Raw genomic sequence first — 23,237 nt, forward strand, 5'->3', positions numbered from 1 at the left:
AGAACAGGGAATAAACAGTACTTAAGAATGTTCTGCTGGGCGTTCGTGGCGCAATCCTTTAATCCCAGCACTCAGGAGGCAGGGACAGGCAGATCTCTGTGAGTTCAAGGCCAGCCTGGTCTCCAGATGAGTGCCAGGATAGGCTTCAAAGCTACACAGAGAAACCCTGTCTCTGTGTAGTTTTTAGCAAGACATCCTCTCCCCACACAGGATTTCTCTGTGTAATCCTGGCTGTCCTGCTCGAACTCAGAGATCCCTCTCCTCTGCCTCCTGAGTGCTGGGATTAAAGGTATGTAATACCACCGCCCAGCTTTTTTTTTTTTTTGGGGGGGGGACTTTTCCCAACACTAGGGAGGCAAAGCAAGGCTGATCTCTGAGTTTGAGGCCAGCTTGATCCACAGGACAGCCAGAGTACACAGAAAAACTGACTTGAAAAACAAGGTCTGCAGGCGCAAGCCATTAATCCCAGCAGTCAGGAAGCAGAGGCAGGAGGATCTCAGAGTTGAAGGCCTCCCTGGTTGGTCTAAGAAAGTTCCAGTACAGCCAGGGCTGTTATACAGAAAAACCCTGTCTCAAAAAAAAAAAAAAAAAAGGGGGGGGGGAGACGGCTCAGAGGTTAAGAGCACCAGCTGCTCTTCCAGAGGTTTTTAGTTCAATTCCCAGCAACCATATGATGGCTCACAACCATCTGTAATGAGATCTGGTACCCTCTTCTGGTGTGCAGCTATACATGGAATCGGAATGTTGTATACATAATAAATAAAATCTTAAAAAAAAGAAAAAAGAAAAGTTTTGAATCACAACCCCTCACTATTTAATAATTTTACCCAAAACTATGATTCTATCATTTTCCTAAAAGGAAACAGTGTTTGTTTTTAGACAAACTTTAGTCTCACTCTGGAATGCAGGCTAGCCTTGAAGTGTGGCAATCCTATTCCAGCCTCGGCCTCCTAAATGCTGGGATTACAGGCATGAAGCATTCATCAAGTTGTTGATGTCTTTAAAGCATTAAGACAAAACCAACCTTGGTAGTGGCGCTGCCTCGAATCTGAGAATTTGGGAGGCAGAAGTAGACAAATCTGAGTTCATGGCCAGCCTGGTCTACTTAGAGTTCCTGACCAGCCAGGAATTCAGTGACACTGTCCCCTCCCCTCAAAAAAAAGACAAAAACCACAAATTTTGGTTACCTGTAGCTAAAAATAATTCAGTACTTCCCTTCTCCCCAGAAACAGAATTCAATAATTAAAATTCTCAATATGTAGCCATAACCATGAAAACATTACTTAGCATTATACTTATATCTAACTTAACAAAATACATCCCAGAATCATCTACAAACAAAACATATTAAAGATTACTTAGTGGAAACCCAAAACTAGGGATTTAAAAAAAAACAAAAAACAAACAAAAAACCCTATGTAATAATTAAGATACTATGGAAAAATGCTTGGGTTCTCATTCTAGAAAACCCATGTCTATATGGTAATTCTGTGAGCATTTTATAAGTACCTGCTCACCTATATGCAATAAACTCCTGGCTCAACCTGCTATTCTAAAGGTAAATTTGAGCTAATCCAGGATCAATTTTTATTTTTATTTAGTTTCTGAAATGATTACTGAGGGAGATGAGGGGTTTTTTGTTTTTCCAGACAGTACTCTGTGTAGCCCTGGCTATCCTGGAACTCTGTAGACTCAGAAATCCATCTGCCTCTGCGCCTGGGATTAAAGGCATGTGCCACCGCTGCCCTAGTAGGGTGTCACAACTAAGTCTGAGTAGCCTTCAAGCCACTTCTGTTGTTAAAGACCTTTGAAACAGTCGATGGTATTACTGAAGAGTGAACATCAAACACTGAAGCTAATCATTATTAACAATTCTTCGATTTATTCAAAGCAATTCAGTTTCAAAACTTAAGTTACAGCAGTCAGAAAAAAAAACCCGAAATAGGAACACAATCAGTACTGCCTGTCCTTGTGTTTAACACTGTGGTGGCTTTACTCAAAATACAGTTGCACAAAAGTATTCAAAGTCTCTAAGGACTTAACATACTGTATACACACGCAGTACAGAGAGAGTGATAAAACAGAACCCAGAACATGTACAGAATAGAAAGCCCACCCTTGCTTATTTGCATGAAAATACCACCCACAAAGCTAAATAAGTCTTAATAGTTATCTGGAGGCCCTATTTGTTGTTTTTAAACCCAAGAACTCTAATTTTGATTGCACAATAGATGATTGATAAAAAAGTCAATATAGATTTCCTTTTTAAAAATAAGCATTTATTTTGAACCTGGCATAGTGTGCCAAGAGAATTCCTAGGGACTGAAAGCAGACATTCCTATTATTGAGATGAGTAAAGTGTTAGTCTGTTGGAGACCCCAGTACCGGCACTGAATATACCACACGTTTATTTCAGTCAGATATGCAACCTTGTTATCATCTCTGCAAATAACTTCATACTTGTTATTTTAAAACACCATGCCAAACATCTTAAAAAAGCAACAGCCCTACTATTATGAACAATTTCTGTGTCCCAATAGAGGCAGAACTTCAGTTAATTTATTGATACTAACTTAAAAAAAAAATTTAGATATACAAAAAGAAAAAAAATTAGTAGCCAAGATTTAAAAAGAAATTGCCTAGAACATGGATCCTCTGGGACAAAAGGGACCTGTCTCCTCATGTTTATTTAGTATCCATGAAGAAGCACATAGCCTTACCCCAAATGTTTTTCTATTGTTAGCAGACATCCATGTGAAATAAACCCTGACTTCAATATTGATTTTCCAACAGTCCTCCAACTGACATTATATTCCAATCAAATGCTATATTTGATCACACTTTCAAACTATAGGAAGAATAATTAAAGGTTGCACTCAGAAATGTAATAAATACTTCACAGCGTTGGTATCCAGTCACCTAGGAAAACAACTTAGTAATTAGACTTGAATATAGTTCTCATCAGAGGTCTGGCCTCTGAGGAAGGAGAATGTGCTGCTTTAGCCTAACGCAGCAGGCTCATGTTTTGTCAATGGTAAGCGAAGCCTGTCTCCTAACACTCCTAATGCTCATCACTGCATCTCAACTATCCCACGTCACAGATGGTTGCAGTGTCCTGAGTACCCACTCAGGTACTGAGAGGAATGGAGCAATGGAAGGTGAAGTCAGAGAAACAGCTGGGGGAGAATGCAAATCTGAAACCCAGCCACCTGCTGGCACTGCACCACCCACAGCAATGGCTCTCTGAACTTCCATAAAATCATTCTGTGACAGCCTTGAGCAGTATCACTAAAGAGAACCTCCGAGCCCATAGCCTATGCTGCTGAAAAGAACCCCCCTCACTCTGCTTCTGCTTTCCCAAACTGTGACAGGAAAGTCCTCAAATACCACCCCAGCCCCCAAAACTGCCTTCAAGCTATCGACACCTGGATCACCTCTAAAAACAAAAATCAATCAGCTTTGTCATTCAAGAGACTATTGCCATTAATATTACAGCTGAGTGTAATTTGTTAATTTATAAATTACTTTAAAACATTATGAATGAAATGCACCAAACTACACCTGTGTAAAAGCAACCATGTTTTAATTATGGGCTAAAAATGTCTAATACATTAAGCATGAATTATAAAAATCCAGATTCTAAATACAGTGCTAGAGAATTTCACAATGGGAAGATGAATGAAAATTGTTTTCTACTTACATTATGATTAACAGACTAGCAAATCTTAATCGGAATGATAAGGCCAAGACAGTAAAACCACACTTTTCCTATAAAAAGTTACACATCATCTCCTAAAGGGACAGCTATCATACATGAAGAAACAAAGACATATGGTCGCTCTACTGCACGCCCAGGAGCGCCAGGCACCCTCATCCTGGAGGGATCTAGTCATCATCTTCCTCTCCATCATCTTCAGCATCTCGCTTCCTTTTCTCTCCCCGAAGACCCTCTTCCTCTATAATGAAAGTATAAAAGACACTTAATTTTAACAAATGAATTTTTGTTAAGTTACAAAGCTTTTAATCTTAGTTAAAAAATTAATAGCAAGAGAAAATAATGATTGTTTCCACTCTGAAATTCCTTCCAATTTCAGAGTATAAGCAGACTCAAGAGAACCCAACAAACCACATGGACAAGCCACAACACACAGGTCAAGAAACTAAGTGCTTGACATCAATGTGACTTTTTACTTTTTTTAAGATTAATTTATTTATTTATTATGTATACAAGGTTCTGCATGCCCACCAGAAGAGGGCATCAGACCTCATGATAGATGGTTGTGAGCCCCATGGGTTAATTGAACTCAGGACCTCTGGAAGAGTAGCCAGTGCTCTTACACTCTAAGCCATCTCTCCAGCCCTGTGCTTCTTAAGGTAAACACCATTCTGAAGAACTAGCTAAAGAGGTAACTAAAGGGACACCTGGGTCCAGCCATTCCTCTCTAAACTGAGGCTCCCCGCTCTGCAAAATGAGATTCCAGAGTGCAATAAAGTGAACACAAGCTTTTACTTCATTTCTGGTTTTTGTTTGTTTGTTTGTTTGTCTTTGTTTCTCTGTGTAGCCCTGGATATCCTGGAACTCCCTCTGTAGATCTGGCTGTCCTCAAATTGAGATCCACCTGCCTCTGCCTCCCAAGTACTGGGACTAACGGCATTCGTCACCATGCCTGGCTTTTACTTCTGTTTCTTAAATACAAGTTAAAAGCTGGCTTTTTTGTTTTGTTGAGGCGGAATGAATATACTCTTTCAAACACTTCTCTACTTCTCAAAGGCATGTTATGATAACAAAAATCAAAGGAACCAAGGGTAATCCCCATCACACTCAGTCCTCAACATCCCATCCCATAGGTTATCTTTAGATTCAGAATTGCTTAATGCTGATGCAACTTACCCTCTTCTTCCTCTTCCTCCCCTTCATCAACATAATCATCATCATCTTCTTCATCCTTCAAATTCAAAGATTCAGTGTGAGAACAAACGAACCATACTCAGATTTTTACTGTTTAACAAATCCCAACAAGAATAAAGAAATTATAGTTCAGCTGGGTTCTGAAAAAGACAGTTTCTGTCTGCTTTGCTTTTGAACCTAACAAGGCATCTAGACTTTTATAAACATAGGCTATGCTTTAGACTAACACTGTCCGGGAGAACTTTTTGCAATAGTGCAAATGCTCTCTGTGCTGGGCCATGCTATGCAGTACCAAAGCCACCAAGGGCCAGTGAGCGTTTGTAATATTGCAGCACAAATGTGAAAGATACATTTGAATTTGAATTACTTGCTTGCTTGAGATAGGGTCGCATAATGCAGCCCAGGATAACCTCTTAATTAGTAACGGTATTGGCTCCACCCCGAGTGTGGGGATTACAGGCACATACCACTTTGTCCAGCTTACTTTTAAATAGCCACTCTGCTCACAATAACAATAGCAGGTCTTTACTATTTTAAAAATAAGCTACTCTACAGATTGAGGCACAGATTATCTAAATAAACCCTAACACCAAATACAGTTACATGTTGAATAAATAAATGTATTCCTCTAGACCTTAGTTTTCCAATCAATAAAGATGAACCAGAAATCTGGAACCCAAAATGTTCTAAAACTTTGAAAATTTTTTGATTATCAACCAAAAGGAGAATGCCAGCTGATCTCATCTGCCCCTCCCGTCAAATTACAAGTATATTAAAGACACTATAATACCAGGCGCAGTGGTGTGGTGCATGCCTTTTGAGGCAGAGGCAGGATCTTTGTGAGTTAAAGACAGCCTGGTCTACAGAGCAAGTTCCAGGCCAAACTGAGATTATAGATAGCATGGCCATCATTACTACCCTGTGTGTGTGCACTCACGCTTAAACATGCATGGTCGTATGTGTGGATTCATATGTATGGACACAGGTATCATGAGGCCAGAGGATACGCCCTGGTATTTTGTTCCTTAGAATTGCTATCCACCTTTTAGGTGATGGGGCCCCTCACCAGCCTAGACCTGCCATGTGGCCTATACTGACCCAGAAACTCACCTATCTCCATTTCTCTGAGGCTGGGATTACAATCACATGCCACCATCACAGTTTTACTGTTTGGTTTTGGTTTCTACCGACATGATTTCTCTGTGTAGCAGGGCTCTGAGTAAAGGATGCACTTTGATTTGAAAGGTAAGCACTTCACCAACCGAGCTATCTGTCCAGTCCCTTAGAGCCTATTAAAATGGGAGATGGTTTTCGCCCCTCTAAAAAATATATTGTCGCCATGTGTGCTCCTGTGTGGGGACATGCCATAGAACATGTGTGGAGGTCAGAAAACAACTTGGTGGAGCCAGTTCTCTCCTTCCACCTCTGTAGGTTCCAGTGACTGAATTCGGGCACCAGGCTTTCACAGAAAGTGCCTTTACCAGTTAAGTCATCACTGGCCCGTTCTCTCCGTTTTCTCTTTTTCTAGTTTTTACACCTTCTTTTATTGTCACTCTTTCAATTTTATTCTGCCAGACTCAGAACAGGGTACCAGAAGTGAATATACAAGAGACAACAGAATTATTTCAACATTAAATACTCGCCTACACAAACAGGGCTGGGAAGACTTTCATTACTTATATTTTGACTGCTAGAGTGTGGTAGAATATTATTTTAAAATGTGTGACGTTTGTTCTTGCTGCATTTGTTTAACTGTGAGAAGCTGTAATTCTCTGCTTGTCTAAAACACCTGACGGTCTAATAAAGAGCTGAACAGCCAACAGAGATGCAGAAAGGAGGATAGGCAGGACTGGCAGGCAGGGAGTATAAACTGAAAGAGAAAAAAAGCAGCAGCAAGAGAATAAGAAAACGTCAGGGCCAGCCACCACCGCAGAGTAAGAAGGAAAGAAAGATATACACAAGTAAGAAAAATTTTTGGTTATGAGCCTAGCCTTTAATGGCTGAGCCATCTCTCCAGTGGTGCACCACTACTACTCAACTTTGTGTCTTATTTCATGCAGATGACTCAGAATGTGATCATACAGAGATTGGATTCCCCAGAACCCACATAAAGCTGGGTTCAGCAATGTACACCTGTAGTCCTGATTCCTGCTGATATCTAAAGCTGTCCTCTGATCTCCCCATGCATGTCACGACCCATACTCACAAACATGAACACTCACAAAAACAGAAACATGCATGCATGCATGCATACAACATGTGCACTCTCTCTCTCTCTCTCTCTCTCTCTCTCTCTCTCTCTCTCTCTCTCTCTCTCTCTCCCTCCCTCTCTCTCTCTTTCTCTTAAAAATAAGATGGGCTGGAGGAGAAATGGCTCAAAGGTTAAGAGCACTAGCTGTTCAATAACCAGCAACCATATGGTGGCTCACAACCACCAGTAATGAGACCTGGTGCCCTCTTCTGGCCTGCAGGCATACATGCAGACAGAACACTGTACACATCATAAATAAATCTTTATCAGTGCGGTGGTGCCGCACGCCTTTAATCCCAGCATTCGGGAGGCAGAGGCAGGAGGATCTCTGTGAGTTTGAGGCCCGCCTGGTCTACAAAGTGAGTTCCAGGACTGGTTCCATAGCTACAGAGAAACCCTGTCTGGAAAATAAATAAATAAATAAATAAGCAAGAAACCAGGTGTGATGGCACAAGCCTGTAATCCCAGCACTTATGAAGCTTAGGCAGGAGGACCATGAGTTCAAAGACAGCCTGAGCTACACAATAAGACCCCATCTTGAAAAGGGAAAAATAACCACCTGTAGAGATAGCTCACCGATTAATAGTGAAGAGGACCTAGGTACTGCTTCCAGCACTTGGTTCACAAATAGCTGTAATTCCAGCTCCAAGGGATACTATGCCCTCTTTGGGCCTCGTAGTCACCATTCACACAGGCGGTACACAGACAGGCATGTAGGCAAAATACCCACACATACATAATAAAAATAAATAACTTTTAAGGAAAATAAAATGCATAATCAAATATGCCATTTCCTTCTTATTTATTTTTGATTACCAGAAGTCTGATGCTTACCTGGCACTTAGCTCCTAAAAACAAGAACTTTTGGGTTTATTGGTTTGTTTGTTCTGAGACAAGGTTCCTCTGTAGCCTAGGCTATCCTAGAGCATACTAGGTAGCCTATGCTATCATTAAACTCCTTGCCTCACCCTCTGCTGGGGTTATGGTGATGACCTACCCCATACCTAGCTAAGCTAAGACTTCATTTTTGAACACCCAAACTATCCTATCTAGAATGAAAATGCTTCCTGGCCCCACACAAACTTAATGCTATATATATTTCAGAGATTTCTGATTAATGCTTGGCCATGTCATTTTGAGTTAATATTCCCAAACATTCAGTAGAATAATATACCTAAATGTAAGTTATCCCACAGTTGGTTGAAAGTAACTTTTAAAACAGGAGTGGTGAATGTCTGTGTGATCCCAGCACTCAGCAGGCAGAAGTCAGAGGACCGCCACAAATTCAATGGCAGCATGCAGTGTATGAGTCTAAGGCCAGCCTGGGGTACAGAGTAAAATAAGTCCATCCCCACACATTCATACACTTCAAAGTGCAATTTTTAGGGCTGGAGAGATGGCTCAGAGGTTAAGAGCACTGGCTGCTCTTTCAGAGGTCCTGAGTTCAATTCCCAGAAACCACAGGGTGACTCACAACCATCTGTAATGAGATCTGGTGCCCTCTTCTGGCCTGCAGGGATACATGCAGGGAGAGCATTGTATAATAACAAATTGTAATTCATTTCAAATTTAAAAATAGTATCAGGAAAATAAGAACCATTCATCAGATATTATCTACCTAACCATCACTACCTAAGAAAAACTACAGATAATGATGCATGCTTTGTGGCATCTATCAAGAAGGCAAGTATTGGTCTTATCATCGGCATACTATAAAGGCGCACTGTAGAGGATAGCTCTAAGCTGTCATTGAGATCCAGCCTGGGCTACACAGCTTGTTCCATGACGGCGGGCTACACACAGAAACCCTTTCTTGGAAAAAAAAAAAAGGAGGAGGAAAGCTACTGGGAGATGCAGAAGTATAAAGCAAGAAGAGATAATTGGAGGGAACACATTATTCCAGGACTCTGCAGTGTCTATAATGTGCCAACAAGGAACTAGGTACTTTATAGACTCAGATTCATAAAATGTTTTCACCATCCCATGGCACTGGGGGCAGAATCAATTATCTGAGATAAAAAGCAACAAGCAATGACAGTTCTAATGGAGCCACCTTGACATCTGGCTGAGTCTGCCCATCTGAAGCCCACCCAAGTCAGAAAGAGGCAACTTTGCCTTTTTCTTTCTCTCTTTGGATGCTGGCCAAAACCAATACTTTTTCTGATAACTGGGGTCTCCATACTCCTTCTCTGAAGCCCCCTTCCCTGCCACGTGACTGCTTGTCCAAAGTGTGTCTGACCTCAATGCCAGCTTTGGTTTTTTTTCTCTTCTCCCCTCCATTCTCCTCCAGGGAGCTGCTGGGACTTAGAGCTTGCCTACCCTGGGAGTTTCTTGTTTTGTTTTTTCAATAAAACTGTCCTTGAACTAAAAACTAAAAAAGCCACCAAGTGTTCATGGCTGTCTGGATACACTATAGAGCGTCCAGTAAGTAGGAAGCTGGAAGAGAAGACGGACAGATGCTTACCCACAAGTTAGGAAATAACGCACAACTCACTTTACAGTACTCAGCCTTGTGTACAAATATCAAGTTTCCATTCACCTGAATTTCTTCTTTCATTAAGTATGAAAGGCCCACCTCCTCTTCTCCCTCTCCCACTTCTGAACCGGCTTCGTCCTCATCCTCCTCCTCCTCCTCATCCTCCTCCTCGTCATATCCTTCAGGTGGCCCAGCTTCATCTTCTTCCTCATCCTCCTCATCTTCATCTCCATCTTTAAAAAACATTTTAAAGATGAGCAAATAGCTGGGCACAACTTTAATCCCAGCACCCAGAGGCACAGGAGATAGATCTCAAGGCTAGCTAGTGAGTTCCAGAATAGCAGGAGTTACGTCTCAAAAAGAAAAAACCGGGCTGGAGAGATGGCTCAGCGGTTAAGAGCACTGACTGACTGCTCTTCCAGAGGTCCTGAGTTCAGTTCCCGGCAACCACATGGTGGCTCACAACCACCTTGAATGAGATCTGGTGCCCTCTGCTGGCCTGCAGGCACAAGACTGTATACGTAATAAATAAATAAAAATCTTTAAAAAAAAAAAAAAAGAAAGAAAGAAAAGAAAAAACCATTACCCTCCTCGTCCTCCTCTTCTGAGTCGGGTGCCTCGTTGTCCTCCTGATCAAATCCATCTAAGTATGTGATTTGCTGCAGCAGTTCGAAGATACTTTCTCTATAATCCTCCAGGTTGGTGATCTCACAGTTAAACAAGTCAAGACTTTTCAAATTTTTAAGATTTTGCTGAAAAAGTAAAGTTAGAGGTTACAATAAAGATTTTAAACACCATGTTCTTCAATTTTAATGGAAGATCTGAAAAACATATACTTGAAGTTAACGAATGATATTTTTTTTTCATTTTTAGTGTTTTGTAAGGGTCATTTTTCTTCTTTCTTTTTTTTTTTTTTTTTTTGGTTTTTTTCAAGACAGTTTCTCTGTGGCTTTGGAGGCTGTCCTAGAACTAGGTCTTATAGACCAGGCTGGTCTTGAACTCACAGAGATCCGCCTGCCTCTGCCTCTAGAGTGCTGGGATTAAAGGCGTGCGCCTCCACCACCCGGCTAAGGGGTCATTCTACCAAGCACAGCCAGCTCTGTCAGTCACCGCTGTGAGTCCAGCATGGAGGAACTCTGGCTGTCAGGACTGCACCCCTAGCATCTGTCTTACAGCTTGTTCTTACAAACACCTGAGGCATCTTTGCTGACAGAATCCATGCAGAACAGGCAACAACACACCAAGTGTGGGGTACATACCTATAACCCAGCCAAGGTCGGAGGATCAGAGTTAAGAGACCAACCTCGGCTACAAAGACCACACAACTAAAAGAACAAAAGGTGGCACAAGCACATGACAGTCACCTTAAACCAGCACCCAAGTGTCTCCATAGTTTAACCTCAAGTCTTTTGCTTTTTAAAGACAGGGTAGGGTCTCATCACGTAGTCCAACCCTCAATCACTTTATCCTCCCAAGTACTAGGATTACAGGCAAGTACCACATCACACCAAACTGCTTGAGATACCTGAGGACAAGGGCTAGGGTACCTCTCTACCTGTTGCCATGCCTGACAACTTGAGCTCAATGCCTGGAACCCACACCACTGGAGAAAGCCATTTCCAACAAGGAGACCTCTCACACTCACACACAAACACAGACAGCCAACTCTAATGAAACAAAATGTAACACGTCGTCCTCTCTCACACTCACACACTCACACACACACACAGCCAACTCTAATGAAACAAAAGTAAGTCTGGGCACCCTTTTTCCATTTTTATATTATTCATCTTCTGCTCCTATCATCAGAAAATACCTCTTAGTACCTCAAAAGGTACTATGTGTCCCCTTATTTTAGAAGAAAAAATAGGTGTTTAAAAAGATATTTGACACTTAAAATCAGAGTAAAGTCCTTTGTAAATAAATTTGTCTGGTGAGGGAAATAGCGGGGGAGAGAAGAAAGGGGAATCTGGGATTGGAATGTAAAAAATAAATAAAAACAGAAAAAATAAATTAATTTGTTGATGATGCAAAAATTATCTGGATTTTTTTTTTTACATTTTAATTATATTGAAGGGGAGTATGCATGCATATGCCACAAGCTTGTGTGTGTGTGTGTGTGTGTGTGTGTGTATGTGTGTGAGAGAGAGAGAGAGAGAGAGACAACTTTTGGAAGTGGGTCTTCCAGCTTGCTGGTAAGTGCCTTTAAAACTGAGCAGCACTGAGTGAGGCCTTTATTTTATTTTATTTTTGATTGATTGAGACTATGTAGTGGTATCTCTACATAGAGATAGCTGTCCCGGGATTCATTATGTAGACCAGGATGACCTCAATTTCACAGAGATCCACCTGCCTTTGCCTCCCAAGCACCGGGACTAAAGGCATGCGCCACCACCCAGCTGAGGCCTTTATTTTTAAGGAAGGGCTTCACTGCAGCACAGGCTCCACCTTGGTGTCTCCTCCTCTGCCTCAGTGTTGAGTGCCAAGCCCAGCTGGACATTTTAGTTAAAGAAAAGCAGCCATCTGGATCACAAGAGGTATTTCAGAAAACTCCAAACTTAAACAGAGATCAATAAAATAGAATATGAACAAACCCCAGATAAAATAAATTAATCCCAAAATGAAGTCCAGAGACAGTGGTTCTACTCACCAGGGCCTCCACTGTACTGAGGTCTTTGATTTTGTTTCCACTCAGATTGAGGTAGGTAAGATTTGGACATTTCTCTGCCAGGACTTCCAAGCCTCCAGATATTATATTGTCACTAAGTTCCAACTACAGATTCAACATGGAGAGAAAACCAAGAATCATGAAGCCTGAGGACCCATTTGAAGAAAACCATTTGTCATTTCTCTGACTTCCTCAGTTCCCATCTATCTGAAAAACAGATCAGAACCCTGCACAGTAGCTTAGCCGAGGTTCTTTCTGATGAGGGATAGTGGCAGATACTAAATCCAGTCTAATTTAAATTTCTAAGCAATGCTGAAACTAATTCCAAAATCATTTCTTTCTTTCTTTCTTTCTTTTTGGTGGTATTTGGTTTTTTAGCGCTCTCTGTGTCCCAGAACTCACTCTATAGACCAACCAGGCTGGCTTTGAACTCAGACATTTGCCTGCCTCCACCTCCTGAGCTCTGGGATTAAAGGCATGTGTCTCCACTGACCAGCTCTTTTCTTTTTAATTAATTAGTTAACTAATTATTCTTATTTTATGTGCATTGGTGTTTTGCCTGCATGTGTGTCTGTGTGAGGGTATTGGATCCCCTGGAGCTGGAGTCACATTTGTGACTGGGAATTGTGTGCTGGAAATTGAACCCAGGTCCTCTGGAAGAGCAGCCAGTGCTCTTGACCACTGAACCGTGTCTCTAGTCTCCTTCCCTTTTCTTATCTCAAGAAATTTAAAGATTTCTTTTCTTCTTCTTTCTTTCTTTTTGGTTTTTAGAGACAGGGTTTCTATGTGTAACAGCCCTACTAGTCCTGGAACTAGCTCTGTAAACCAGGCTGGTCTCGAACTCAGAAAGAATCCTGAGCGTTGGGATTAAAGGTATGCACCACCACCACCCAGCCTCAGCATAAAAACCATGGTGTCCACAAACTACTCCCAACTCACCTTTCGAAGTTTGTTTAAGCTGGGAAGCCGGGCCAAGGAACTTAATTCCACATTGGCCATACTGAGAAACTCCAGTTCTTTAAAGGTATCATTCAGGCCTTCAATTTCCCCATTGACACACAAACAGTTATCAAGGACTAACTCTGTCACCTGTCAGAAGAAACATATTAACAGTTAGTCTGCATAGCAATAGACCTGTGTCTGAACACTCTAAAAACACAAATATTAAAAACATCAATCCCGCTGGGCGTTGGTGGTACACGCCTTTAATCCCAGCTCTCGGGAGGCAGAGGCAGGCGGATCTCTATGAGTTCGAGGCCAACCTGGTCTAAATAGTTCCAGGTCAACCAAAGCTACAGAGAGAAAGACCCTGTTTAAAAAAACAAAAACAAAAACCTACCAAACCAAAATACCAACCACAACATTGGAACTTGGTAGTAAAGGGGGAGGGTCACTTTTTTGTTTTGTTTGATGGGTAGGTAGATAAGACAGATAGACAGACAGTGGTTTTGCCTGCATGTATGTCTGTGTACCCTGTGCATGCAATGCCCACGGAAGCAATGGGTGTCGGATTCCTAGGGCTGAACTTACAGACAGTTCTGAGCCACCATGTGGGTTGTAGGAATTCAAACCTGGTCCCCCAAAGACCAGCCAGTACTCTTAATTCCTGAGCCATCTTTCCAGCTCAGAACTGGGTTTCTTATTAGATCTGAGTTGTAGGCTTATTTTTATTTTATGTGTACAGGTGTTTTTCCTACATATGGATACCTCTATGCATACCTGGTGCCTTCCGAGGTGGAAGAAGGAATGGTAGCAGTTGGAAGCTACCATGTGAACAAGTGCTCTTGACTACTGAGCATCACTCCAACCCCAGATCCCAGATGTAGTAACAAACTTACCAGTGCACCTGAATAGACCTAATCAGATCCTGGTTCTCTGTCCCCAGTACAAAAATGTTTATTTAAAGGCTAAAAATCAGGAACAACAAATGCCATCTTCTCTACTTGGGTGTAACTTTGGCAATCATTATTCCAATGAGCAGAAATGGAACCATAACATCCCTTTTAGAGACCAGGAAGCCAAGGTCTAGAAAAAAAATGACTTGCATTAATAGGTCACACCCTCAGTATGGTGGGGTGTCTTGATTCTTAAGCCTTTTTTTTTTTTTTTTATTTTGCGTTGTTTGTTTTTTGTTTTGGTTTTTCTGTGTAGCCCTAGCTGTCCAGGAACTCACTCTGTAGATCAGCCTGGCCTCGAACTCAGATATCTGTGCCTGCAAACCCTGGGATTAAAAGTGAATGCTGCAACCAAAGGTGTGTGAAACCACCCTCCGGTTCATTTGTTTTTGAGATAGCATTTCATTATTTAGTCCTGGCTGACCAGAAACTTGCTTTGTAGATCAGATAGGCCTCAAACTCAGAGACCCATCTGCCTCTGCCTCCGGAGTGTCAGGATTATAGAACTGAACTAAAGGCGTGCACTATCACGCCAGGCACCTCTTAAGCCTTTGGATTCCAGTCTTATCCAGGGCTAAGAGAGCTCAGCAAGAGGCCTTGTACATCCAGTGTCAGAAACCCAGTTCTTCCGCCAGAATACGCCACTACACTGTCTTGGGACTCCTGTTTGCAAATTTGGATTCTAAAACAATACAACCCAGTTTACAAGTTTTCCAAGGAGAAAGTAAACTGGGCACTTTATAATCCGCCCATATAGCGGGCAGTGGTGGCCCACTTGGGATGCAGAGGCAGGTGGATCTCCGAGTTCAAGGTCAGCCTGGTCTACAAAGGGAGTTCCAGGACAGCCAGAGCTACAGAGAAACCCCGTCTTAAAAAGCCAAAAACATAAATAAAAATAAACTGTCTATATAAACCTGTTACTACACCATGGCAATGTCCCGCAATTCTCCAAATTGGAGGCGAAAGGATGCGGGAAGAGGCCCACATTTGCACCTAAGGCTTATGAGAAACTGCTTGTTTTGATTTGTTTTGCCCTGCTCGACAGAGTCCCACCTGCAGCCATCCTCCTACCTCGGCCTCCAAAGGCTGGGAATTACAGGTATCAGTCACCATGCCCTGCTGATGGACAGCTTTTTAACTTTGAGTTATTCCAGAATCTTCTAAAAAGCTCTAGAAAACTTCTAGTTCTCCCAGCGATAATAACCCTTACAGAAACAATGTTTCCTCCACCTCGCTCTCGGCTGAAGTCGGCAGAAACCCGCAAACCCGCCACAGAAAAGAACAGGGCTCAGGCACGGGTAGCTCTGCACGGTGACTGCGAAGGCCGGGCAGACCGGCGCCTTTGCTAGGGCGTCAAGGGACCACCGTAGCGCCGGTCCCTTGTCCCTCGTCTTCAAGCAGCCGCGAACCGGCGAGCCCCAGGCGCCGTCACCGCCCGCCGCGGCCCAAGCTTCCGACCCAGGAACCTGGCGGGAACCGCAAGGGAACCCGACGGCGGGGGGCTCGAAGGCGACGCCTCCGGGGGCCCCTCCCAGCCCGCGAGTCTTCCCGACGACCGCACACGGCACTGCGCGGCTCGCACGAGCCACGGGCTTGCGTAGAGAGGTCCGCGCGCCACGAGGATCGCGGCCGGCGCCGTCGGGTCCCGGGATTCCGCCGCCGCCCGGGCCCGGCGCCGGCGCCGGCCCGGCGCGCGCCGCCCGCGAGTGGGCACCGCCGGAGGGAGCGCAGGGTGCAGATCGGCCCGAGACCCACGCCCCGGGCCGCGGCCGGCCGAATGGCGGCACCGCGGGAAAGTTACACCAACTTCGCAGGTGGCGAAGGCCCGGGGGTCGCGCCCACGCCGCCCGCCCCCGCGAGGCCGGGCCGCCAGACTGCGGGGACGCCGAGGGGCTGAGCCCCCGCGCGCCCGGGAAAATGCCCCTAGAAACTTAAGCCCTTCGCCATTTTAAGCACAAGAAGCCTGGCGATTTAAAACTTAAAATAAACACCCCGCCCCCACCGCGAGTGGGGGCGCGTTTCCCAGTCCGCCCCGCGCACCCACCGGGACCACCGAAGCCCACCCCTCGCGACACAGGGCGGGAGGGGAAGGTGGGGGCTGAGTCATCTCACCTCCTCCGGGGCTCTGTTCTTCAACTCCAGGTTAATCTTCTTCTTCATCTCCATGTCCTCCTCCTTTCCCCTCGCCTGCCCTCCCCACTGCCCCCAACCCTAAAACACCCCTAAAGGTCTGGAGATGAATGAAAAGAGACGCAAAGACGAACGCCCACTACCACCCGGGTGTGGGGGAGAAAGAAAAGAATAGCAAATGGAGTCCGACGACTTGGGACTAACTCGGCTGCCCCCACCTTCTAGTCCACACACCCGCGCGCGCACACACGGGCACGCACACACATTCACACAGAGAGAGAGAGAGAGAGACACGCGCGCGCCCGCCCGCAGTTCCTTCCCCTTCAATGGCTGCTGCGAGACTGAGCCTCCATGACACGGCACCGCCAACCCCCTGGCCTACGCTCCACCCACCTCCCGACTGCATTGGCCGAGCCTTTAGCGTCGCGCCACTCCATTGGCTTAGAGGACTGCCCATCCGTCGTTAGGGGGGCCCCGGACCAGAAACTCGGGGTCTATTGGCTCTGAGCAAGCGCGCAGTTAATTCCGATAGGTCCGGGAGGATGTACGTCCCGGAGAAACGATTTTGAATCCCAGTCGCCCCCCTCCTTTTCTTTGTGTGATTGGCGCGCTTTCCCTCGCTAGTGGGACGGTTTGGCTGTCTATTGAATTTGTTTTTGTTTGTTTGAGGGCTTTCTGGCTTCGGGGTTAGAGGAAGGGAAAGGGCGTCGCTGGCGTCCCCAGGGTGTAAGCGGGTCGGTCATCCAGCGCACCGCACTCCAGAGCTTTCGGTAGTCTTAAAGCACAAGCTCCCTGCTATGCGGCTTACCCAGTGAGCCAGGGACTCAACGCAAGAGCAGCGAGTTCGGGACACCTCCCCGTCTCGAACGGCCCTGGCGTTCACCAGAGCGTGATAAAGAAGGTATTTTAACTTCCACTGTCAAAGGCGAAACGACTCTGGAAGCAGTTGAGTTTAGCACGTTGAGTCAGAAACCTTTAAATAAAACTGTCCTGTGGGAGTTGATACTGAGGTCATTTGTCGCTGGCAAATAGTTGGGACCTTGGAGGAAAAGCAGCACGGGCCTAAAGAAAACACAATTTCCAATTTCCCATTTCCCTTTGGTAAGTTTCCTGCAGAAATCTACTTAAAGTGTTCTTTTAAAGTGTATGTGAGGCACTGAAGAGACGATGTCCTCTTGCAGAGGACCCTGGTTCTGTACCCACATGAGGGCTCCCAATCATCCATAACTACAGTTCCAGGGAATTCAATAGCCTCTTTTGACCTTCACAGGCTCCAGGGCCAGATGTGCGTGTGCATACATTAAAGCAAAACACTCAAATACATTTTAAAAAGAAAGTCTACTTAATGTTTCTGTAATTCGAAGCATAATGGTACACACGAAGCATAATGGTCACAGACCTCCGAAGGGAGAGGCAGGCAGAACTGCCTGGTATACAAAGTGAGTTCTAGGCCAGCCTCTATCTCAAAACAAAAACTGAAAACCTAAGTAAGAAATGAGTACTGAGCCGGGCGTTGGTAGTGCACGCCTTTAATCCCAGCACTCGGGAGGCAGAGGCAGGCAGATCTCTGTGAGTTCGAGGCCAGCCTGGTCTACAGAGAGAGTGCCAGGATAGGAAAGCTACACAGAGAAACCTTGTCTCGAAAAACCAAAAAAAAATGTAAAATAAAATGAAAGATAGAGTGCTGGGATTAAAGGCGTGTGCCAACATCGCCAAGCTTCTTTACACTTGTTTACTTATTTTGCGATGTATAGGAAGTCAGAGGACAGCCTGCAGGAGTCAAGTGCTTTCCTTCCACTGAGCTAGTTCCTGGGTTCAAACTCAAGCTGTCGGGTTTGGCAGCAAGCACCTTTACCTGCTGAGCCACCTTGATAGACATCCTCTACAGTTTCATATTCCTACTAGGCATAAGATACAATAAACAGATATCTGCTCATCTAACCCCTGCTAGGATAGTTAACAATAATAATGTTATGTATGTAGCTAGACACTGAATTTATAGACTATCCATAAACACAACAAAGCATGGTAAGTGGATCTTTGGTCTTTAAGCTTGTATCTACTTTTCCTGGCCTATGCTAAAAGAATATGAATTCATCTAGTTCCACAGCAATCTAGCCTACAAATCCAATGTACACAGTTACAAGACAGACACATTCAATGCAAGAAACCTAGCTATAGAATTTTCATATGCTCTTCTGTTATACAGTTAATAAGTATATTTTCCTACTTATTAATAAATTTATTTTTTGCCAAGGTTGTTAGGATGATTGAACTTCCTCATCAACTTGGTTGGATTTAGAATCACCTAGAGGGTATGTCTCCGAGAGTGTTTCCAGAGAGATTTAACTGATGAGAGTAAACCAGGATGGCCTTGAACTCACAGAGATCCATCTGCCTCAGCCTCCCAAATGCTGGGATTAAAGGTGTGAGCCACCACCGCCCTGGTTTGGGTGGTAGCATCTTACCTGCTGGGATCCCTGACCAAATTAAAGGGAGAAAGTCAATTTAACAGCAACATTCATATATCTCTAAGATTATCTTAGTATTTAAATATTAAGTTTTTAAAGCAAGGCTCTGAGGAATGACATGTAAGGGTGTCTTCTGGCTTCCACATGTCTGTATCCACACACTTGCTTGCATCACAGCATGCACATATGCACAAAAACAAGAATGAGCTCTCGTATACATCTAGTGGGGATGACAACCCCTATAGTCACTGTGGGAAAGTTTGGCGGTCCCTTATATAGTTAAACATGCATTTACAGTATGACCCTTGTATGTCAACATTGAAAGTGGTTCAATACTGCAAACCTAGACACGGACCAGATGTTCTCCAGCTTGCCAATAAGTGAGCAAATGTGGTCTACACACAGAGAAACTCAGTGATAAAGTGTAGCAAATTCCCTATACCCAGCAACAGGAATGATGCTAAGTGTAAGAAGCCACATCCAAAGGATGTGTAATTTGATCCATAAGATGTGCTGAGGAAGCCAAAATTATAGGGTCAGAAAACAGTGGTTACCAAAGGATGAGTGTGGGAAGAGAAGTTAACTACAAAGGGGCCCAAGGGACTTATTGCAAGGGTGGTGGTGATGAAACTGTTCTGTATCTTGATTATGGGGTAAGTTACCCAATGGATTTGTCAAAACTCATGGAAGTGTGCACTAAAAAGGGTGATTTTACTGCATATAAATTATACCTCCTTTAGCCTGAATTAACTTTTTTTCAAGGTGAAATGTTGAAGGAAAAACTGCACTACTCACTTAAGAGTCCACTTCTCAGCAACAGCTGGACAAGTTTATAAATATATATGAATGAGAGTATTCTAATTGTTGTTAGAGGATAAAAACTGAAAATGACTTAGTCTAGATACAGAGGAAGGGTGAAATAGATTAGTCTGGGTCTGGGGGTATAGTTTGTTGGGAGAGCATTACTCAGCATGCAAAAGGCCCTAATGTTCAATCCATAGCACCAAACATTGAATAACTAAATATCATTCCCTTTCTTCTTCTCAGACTTTCACATGCCAGGCAAGCACTCTACCACCGAACTCTATCCTAAAACCTACATTTCACTTTTGAAACAGGGTCTCACTAAGTTGCTGTCCTAGTTTCTATTGCTAAGACTAAACACTATGACCAAAAAGCAAGTTGGAAGGGAAAGGGTTTATTTGGCTCACACTTCAGCACTGTAAAAAGTCATTAAAGTCAACTCCTGGGGGCAGGAGCTGATGCACAGGCCCCAGAGGGTTTTGCACACTGGCCTGCTCTTTATGGCTTGCTCAGCCTGCTTTCTGATAGGACCACCAGCCCAGAGATGGCACCACACACAATGGGCTGGGCCCTCCCACATCAATCACTAATTAAGAAAATACCTTACAGGCTTGCCTATAGCCCAGTCTCTCTCTCTCTCTCTCTCTCTCTCTCTCTCTCTCTCTCTCTCTCTCTCTCTCTTTCTTATTAATACACTATTTATTTGTCTTCTCTCTGTCAAACCCTGAGCCAAGCACTTTCCCCAGACCTCCTGGGGAGGTACAGGAAAAGGGACACACAGGGCAGACGGGACACAAAAGAACTACGGGAGGTGGAAGTGGAGACAGCAGCTTCACATGGTGAAGAAAGGCCACCATTAGGCAAAAGAGCCCCGTGGCCTCTGAGAGGGCAAAGCCCAGAATCGCCTAAGAGAAGAGCTGTTGCTTCAGAGAAGGGTTCCTGGCATAACCAATGATGAGGCTCCCCAAAACAGTCCCAATCCCAGCCCCAGAGCCAGCCACCCCAACTGTAGCAGCCCCAGCCCCAATGAACTTGGCGGCTGTGTCGATGTCTCTGGAAATGACGCTGGTTTGGAAGGCGCGGCTAGGGATGAGTGAGGTTGGAGGCCGAGGGGCTGCCAAGCTGCTGAGGCCCTCATCCGTCCATGTCTGTGGTCGATTCAACTCCACTGCAGACAGGGGACGACTCAGCAGCTGAGAGGTGCTACTGATCAAGGAGCGGGTGGAGATGAACTTGGAGCAGGCATACATTTTTGGGGGTGAGGGGCCAAGGCAGGAGAGCTGCTCCCGGGGTAGAGAAGACAGAGAGGGCCCTATAGCCCAATCTTATGGAGTCATTTTCTTCATTGAGGCTCCCTCCTCTCAGATGACGTTAGCTGTGTCAAGCTGACATAAACTATGCAGCGCAGTTTTCCAGGCAGGTCTTAAACTTTCAATTCTCCTGCATCACCCACCCAAAGCAGCTGAGTTCAAGCCTGCCAAATCAGGCCTGGCAAAATTATGCTATTTCAATACTATAAAGTCATTGTGGCAAGGAAGGACCTATATTAATTGATAGAGAATAACTTTCACAAGTTATGCATATTCTTTATAAAATCTAAAATGTATATGCACCTAAAACATATGCATTTATATGTAGCGTCACAGAAAACAGTTCCTAAGATATCAGAATGTGGCTGTGGACATATATCGCAGTTGGTAGAGCACCTGCGTAGTCTGCAAAAAGCCCTGGGTTAGATCTCCCCGAGAAGGTAACCTAAGCATAGTGATATACCCTGAAGGCAGGCAGATCCTAAGTTAAAGGTCATCATCAGAAGGTTAGGCAGGCACAGTGGCAGAGTCATCTATCCCAGTACCTGGAAGGTAGAGGAAGATCCAAGGTTACATGCCAACCTGGGCTACATAGTGAGATTTTTGTCTCAGATTGACAAATAACAGAATGTAAGCCATGCTTGTTTCCAACCAGGAGAATTTTGAGAGCTATTACCTTTATTGCTGTTATTGCTTTATTATTATTATTATTTATTATTATTATTATTATTATTATTATTTTTTTTTTTTTTTTTTTGGATAGTCTTGCTAGGTAATCCAGGCTGGCCCCAAATTCATGATCCTCTTGCTACAACCACCCAAGAACTGGGAATCCAGACCTGTACCACAAAATTTTCAACTCTTCCTAATTGGGTGTTACTTGAAATTTTTATGGGCTGGAGAGATGGCTCTGGGGTTAAGAGCACTAACTGCGACCTCAACGTCCTTGTTGCTCGTCGGTCGGGTCCTCGAGGGCGGTGCGGGGATACGATCTGCAGCAATGATCCTCACCGTTTGAGTCTTGTATTGTGGAGCTTGAAGCTACAAGCCCAAGTATCTCCAGCTCAAGGAGAAGCTAGAACGTGAGTTCCCCGGATGCCTGGACATCTGGGCGAGGGGACTCCCCAGGTCACTGGGTTCTTTGAAGTGACAGTAGCAGGGAAGTTGGTTCACTCCAAGAAGAGAGGTGATGGCTATGTAGATACAGAAAGCAAGTTAGAAACTGGTGACCGCCATCAAAGCTGCCCTGGCTCAGTGCCAGTGAGCTCCGGCAGGGTCCTGGGACCTCCTGACAGCCGCCTTATGACAGGAAGGACTGAAATGTGTCAAAGACCTGTGGTGTTCCTGCGGCCACCAAGTCAGGCCAGATGTCTCCCATCTATTTACCTGCCTCGGTTTTCCTTCTCCAGCTCAGACTGCAAGAAGATAAGCAGCCATGTTGCCAACTGTTCCCAGTTGAATAAAAATTAGACGAGGCAAAAAAAAAGAGCACTAACTGCTCTTCCAGAGGACCTGGGTTCAATTCCGAACACCCACATGGCAGCTCACAACTGTCTGTAACTCCAGTTTTAGGGATCTGACACCCTCACACAGATATACATACATGCAGGCAAAACACCAATGAGCTTAAAATAAAAATACATTATCTAAAAAATGTTTATTTTAGTCTTTAAATAATTTACTCATTTATGCAAGGTAATGTTTATACAAGACTTTAATTCCAGCACTTGAGAGGCAGAGGCAGGAGGATCTCTGTGAGTTTTCGGCCAGCCTGGTCTACATAGTAGTGAATTCCAAGGCAGCCAGAGCTACTTATTGAGACCCTGTCTCTAAAAAAACAAAACAAAAGAAACAAATTTAAAAACAATAGAAAAAAGGAAGGAAGGAAGGAAGGAAGGAAAAGACATACTCAATGGCAAAATACTTGAGAGACTCTGGTTTCTAGCTATCAAGCTGATTGTTAAGCATTAGGGGTAAACTGTTCTTTTTGTAACTTTTTTTTTAAGATTTATTTATTTTGGGGGAGGGCTATGTAAATATGAGTAATTAAAAATAATAAAAATTTTTTAAAGATTTATTTATTTTTATTTTATGTGTATTGGTGTTTGCCTGCATGTATGTCTTTATGAAGGTGTCAGATCCCCTGTAACTGGAGTTACAGACAGTTGTGAGCTGCCGTGTGGGTGCTGGGAATTGAACATGGGTCCTCTGGAAGAACAGCCAGTGCTCTTAACCACTGAACTATCTCTCCAGCCCGGGGCAAATTTTTCTTAAATTTACCAGTCAAAAGCATAAATTTTTTTGTTGTTGTTGTTTTGTTTTT

General features: G+C 44.0%; 2 protein-coding genes and 1 pseudogene across 4 annotated transcripts; 1 reads left to right on the forward strand and 2 right to left on the reverse strand.

Annotated features, from left to right (window-relative positions):
- Positions 1 to 1,859: 1,859 nt before the first annotated feature.
- On the reverse strand, positions 1,860 to 16,696 carry Anp32e (acidic nuclear phosphoprotein 32 family member E). Of its 3 annotated transcripts, none has more exons than XM_027393675.2 (7): positions 16,312 to 16,689; positions 13,244 to 13,393; positions 12,287 to 12,409; positions 10,223 to 10,388; positions 9,700 to 9,869; positions 4,892 to 4,946; positions 1,860 to 3,956 (listed from the first exon to the last, which is right to left on the reverse strand). In XM_027393675.2, the coding sequence occupies exons 1-7, from the start codon at positions 16,363 to 16,365 to the stop codon at positions 3,886 to 3,888; spliced, it is 789 nt and encodes a 262-aa protein (XP_027249476.1). In that variant the 5' UTR covers positions 16,366 to 16,689; the 3' UTR covers positions 1,860 to 3,885. The 3 variants fall into 3 exon arrangements, with proteins under 3 accessions (XP_027249476.1, XP_035306667.1, XP_027249477.1); XM_035450776.1 differs by lacking the exon at positions 16,312 to 16,689 and adding an exon at positions 14,143 to 14,162; XM_027393676.2 differs by lacking the exons at positions 1,860 to 3,956; positions 4,892 to 4,946; positions 10,223 to 10,388 and having other exon boundaries at positions 9,717 to 9,869; positions 16,312 to 16,696.
- A 3,757-nt stretch (positions 16,697 to 20,453) lies between these two features.
- On the reverse strand, positions 20,454 to 20,910 carry LOC103161672 (ATP synthase F(0) complex subunit C2, mitochondrial-like). Its single transcript, XM_035450972.1, has one exon. The coding sequence runs from the start codon at positions 20,852 to 20,854 to the stop codon at positions 20,510 to 20,512; it is 345 nt and encodes a 114-aa protein (XP_035306863.1). The 5' UTR covers positions 20,855 to 20,910; the 3' UTR covers positions 20,454 to 20,509.
- Positions 20,911 to 21,905: 995 nt separating this feature from the next.
- LOC103161662 lies at positions 21,906 to 22,178 on the forward strand (annotated as a pseudogene).
- The last annotated feature ends 1,059 nt before the right edge of the window (positions 22,179 to 23,237 follow it).

The sequence above is a fragment of the Cricetulus griseus genome (assembly GCF_003668045.3).
Source record: "Cricetulus griseus strain 17A/GY chromosome 1 unlocalized genomic scaffold, alternate assembly CriGri-PICRH-1.0 chr1_0, whole genome shotgun sequence".
NCBI classification, from domain to species: Eukaryota; Metazoa; Chordata; class Mammalia; order Rodentia; family Cricetidae; genus Cricetulus; species Cricetulus griseus.

Bases quoted from the DNA above. Each gene is read 5' to 3' on its own strand.
- Anp32e (XM_027393675.2), bottom strand. From the start codon at position 16,365: ATGGAGATGAAGAAGAAGATTAACCTGGAGTTGAAGAACAGAGCCCCG. The intron at 13,394-16,311 runs GTGAGATGACTC...TTCTTCTGACAG, and splicing joins AGAACAGAGCCCCGGAGGAG to GTGACAGAGTTAGTCCTTGA. The intron at 3,957-4,891 runs GTAAGTTGCATC...CTTTCATTATAG, and splicing joins GGAGGAAGAGGAAGAAGAGG to AGGAAGAGGGTCTTCGGGGA.
- LOC103161672 (XM_035450972.1), bottom strand. From the start codon at position 20,854: ATGTATGCCTGCTCCAAGTTCATCTCCACCCGCTCCTTGATCAGTAGC.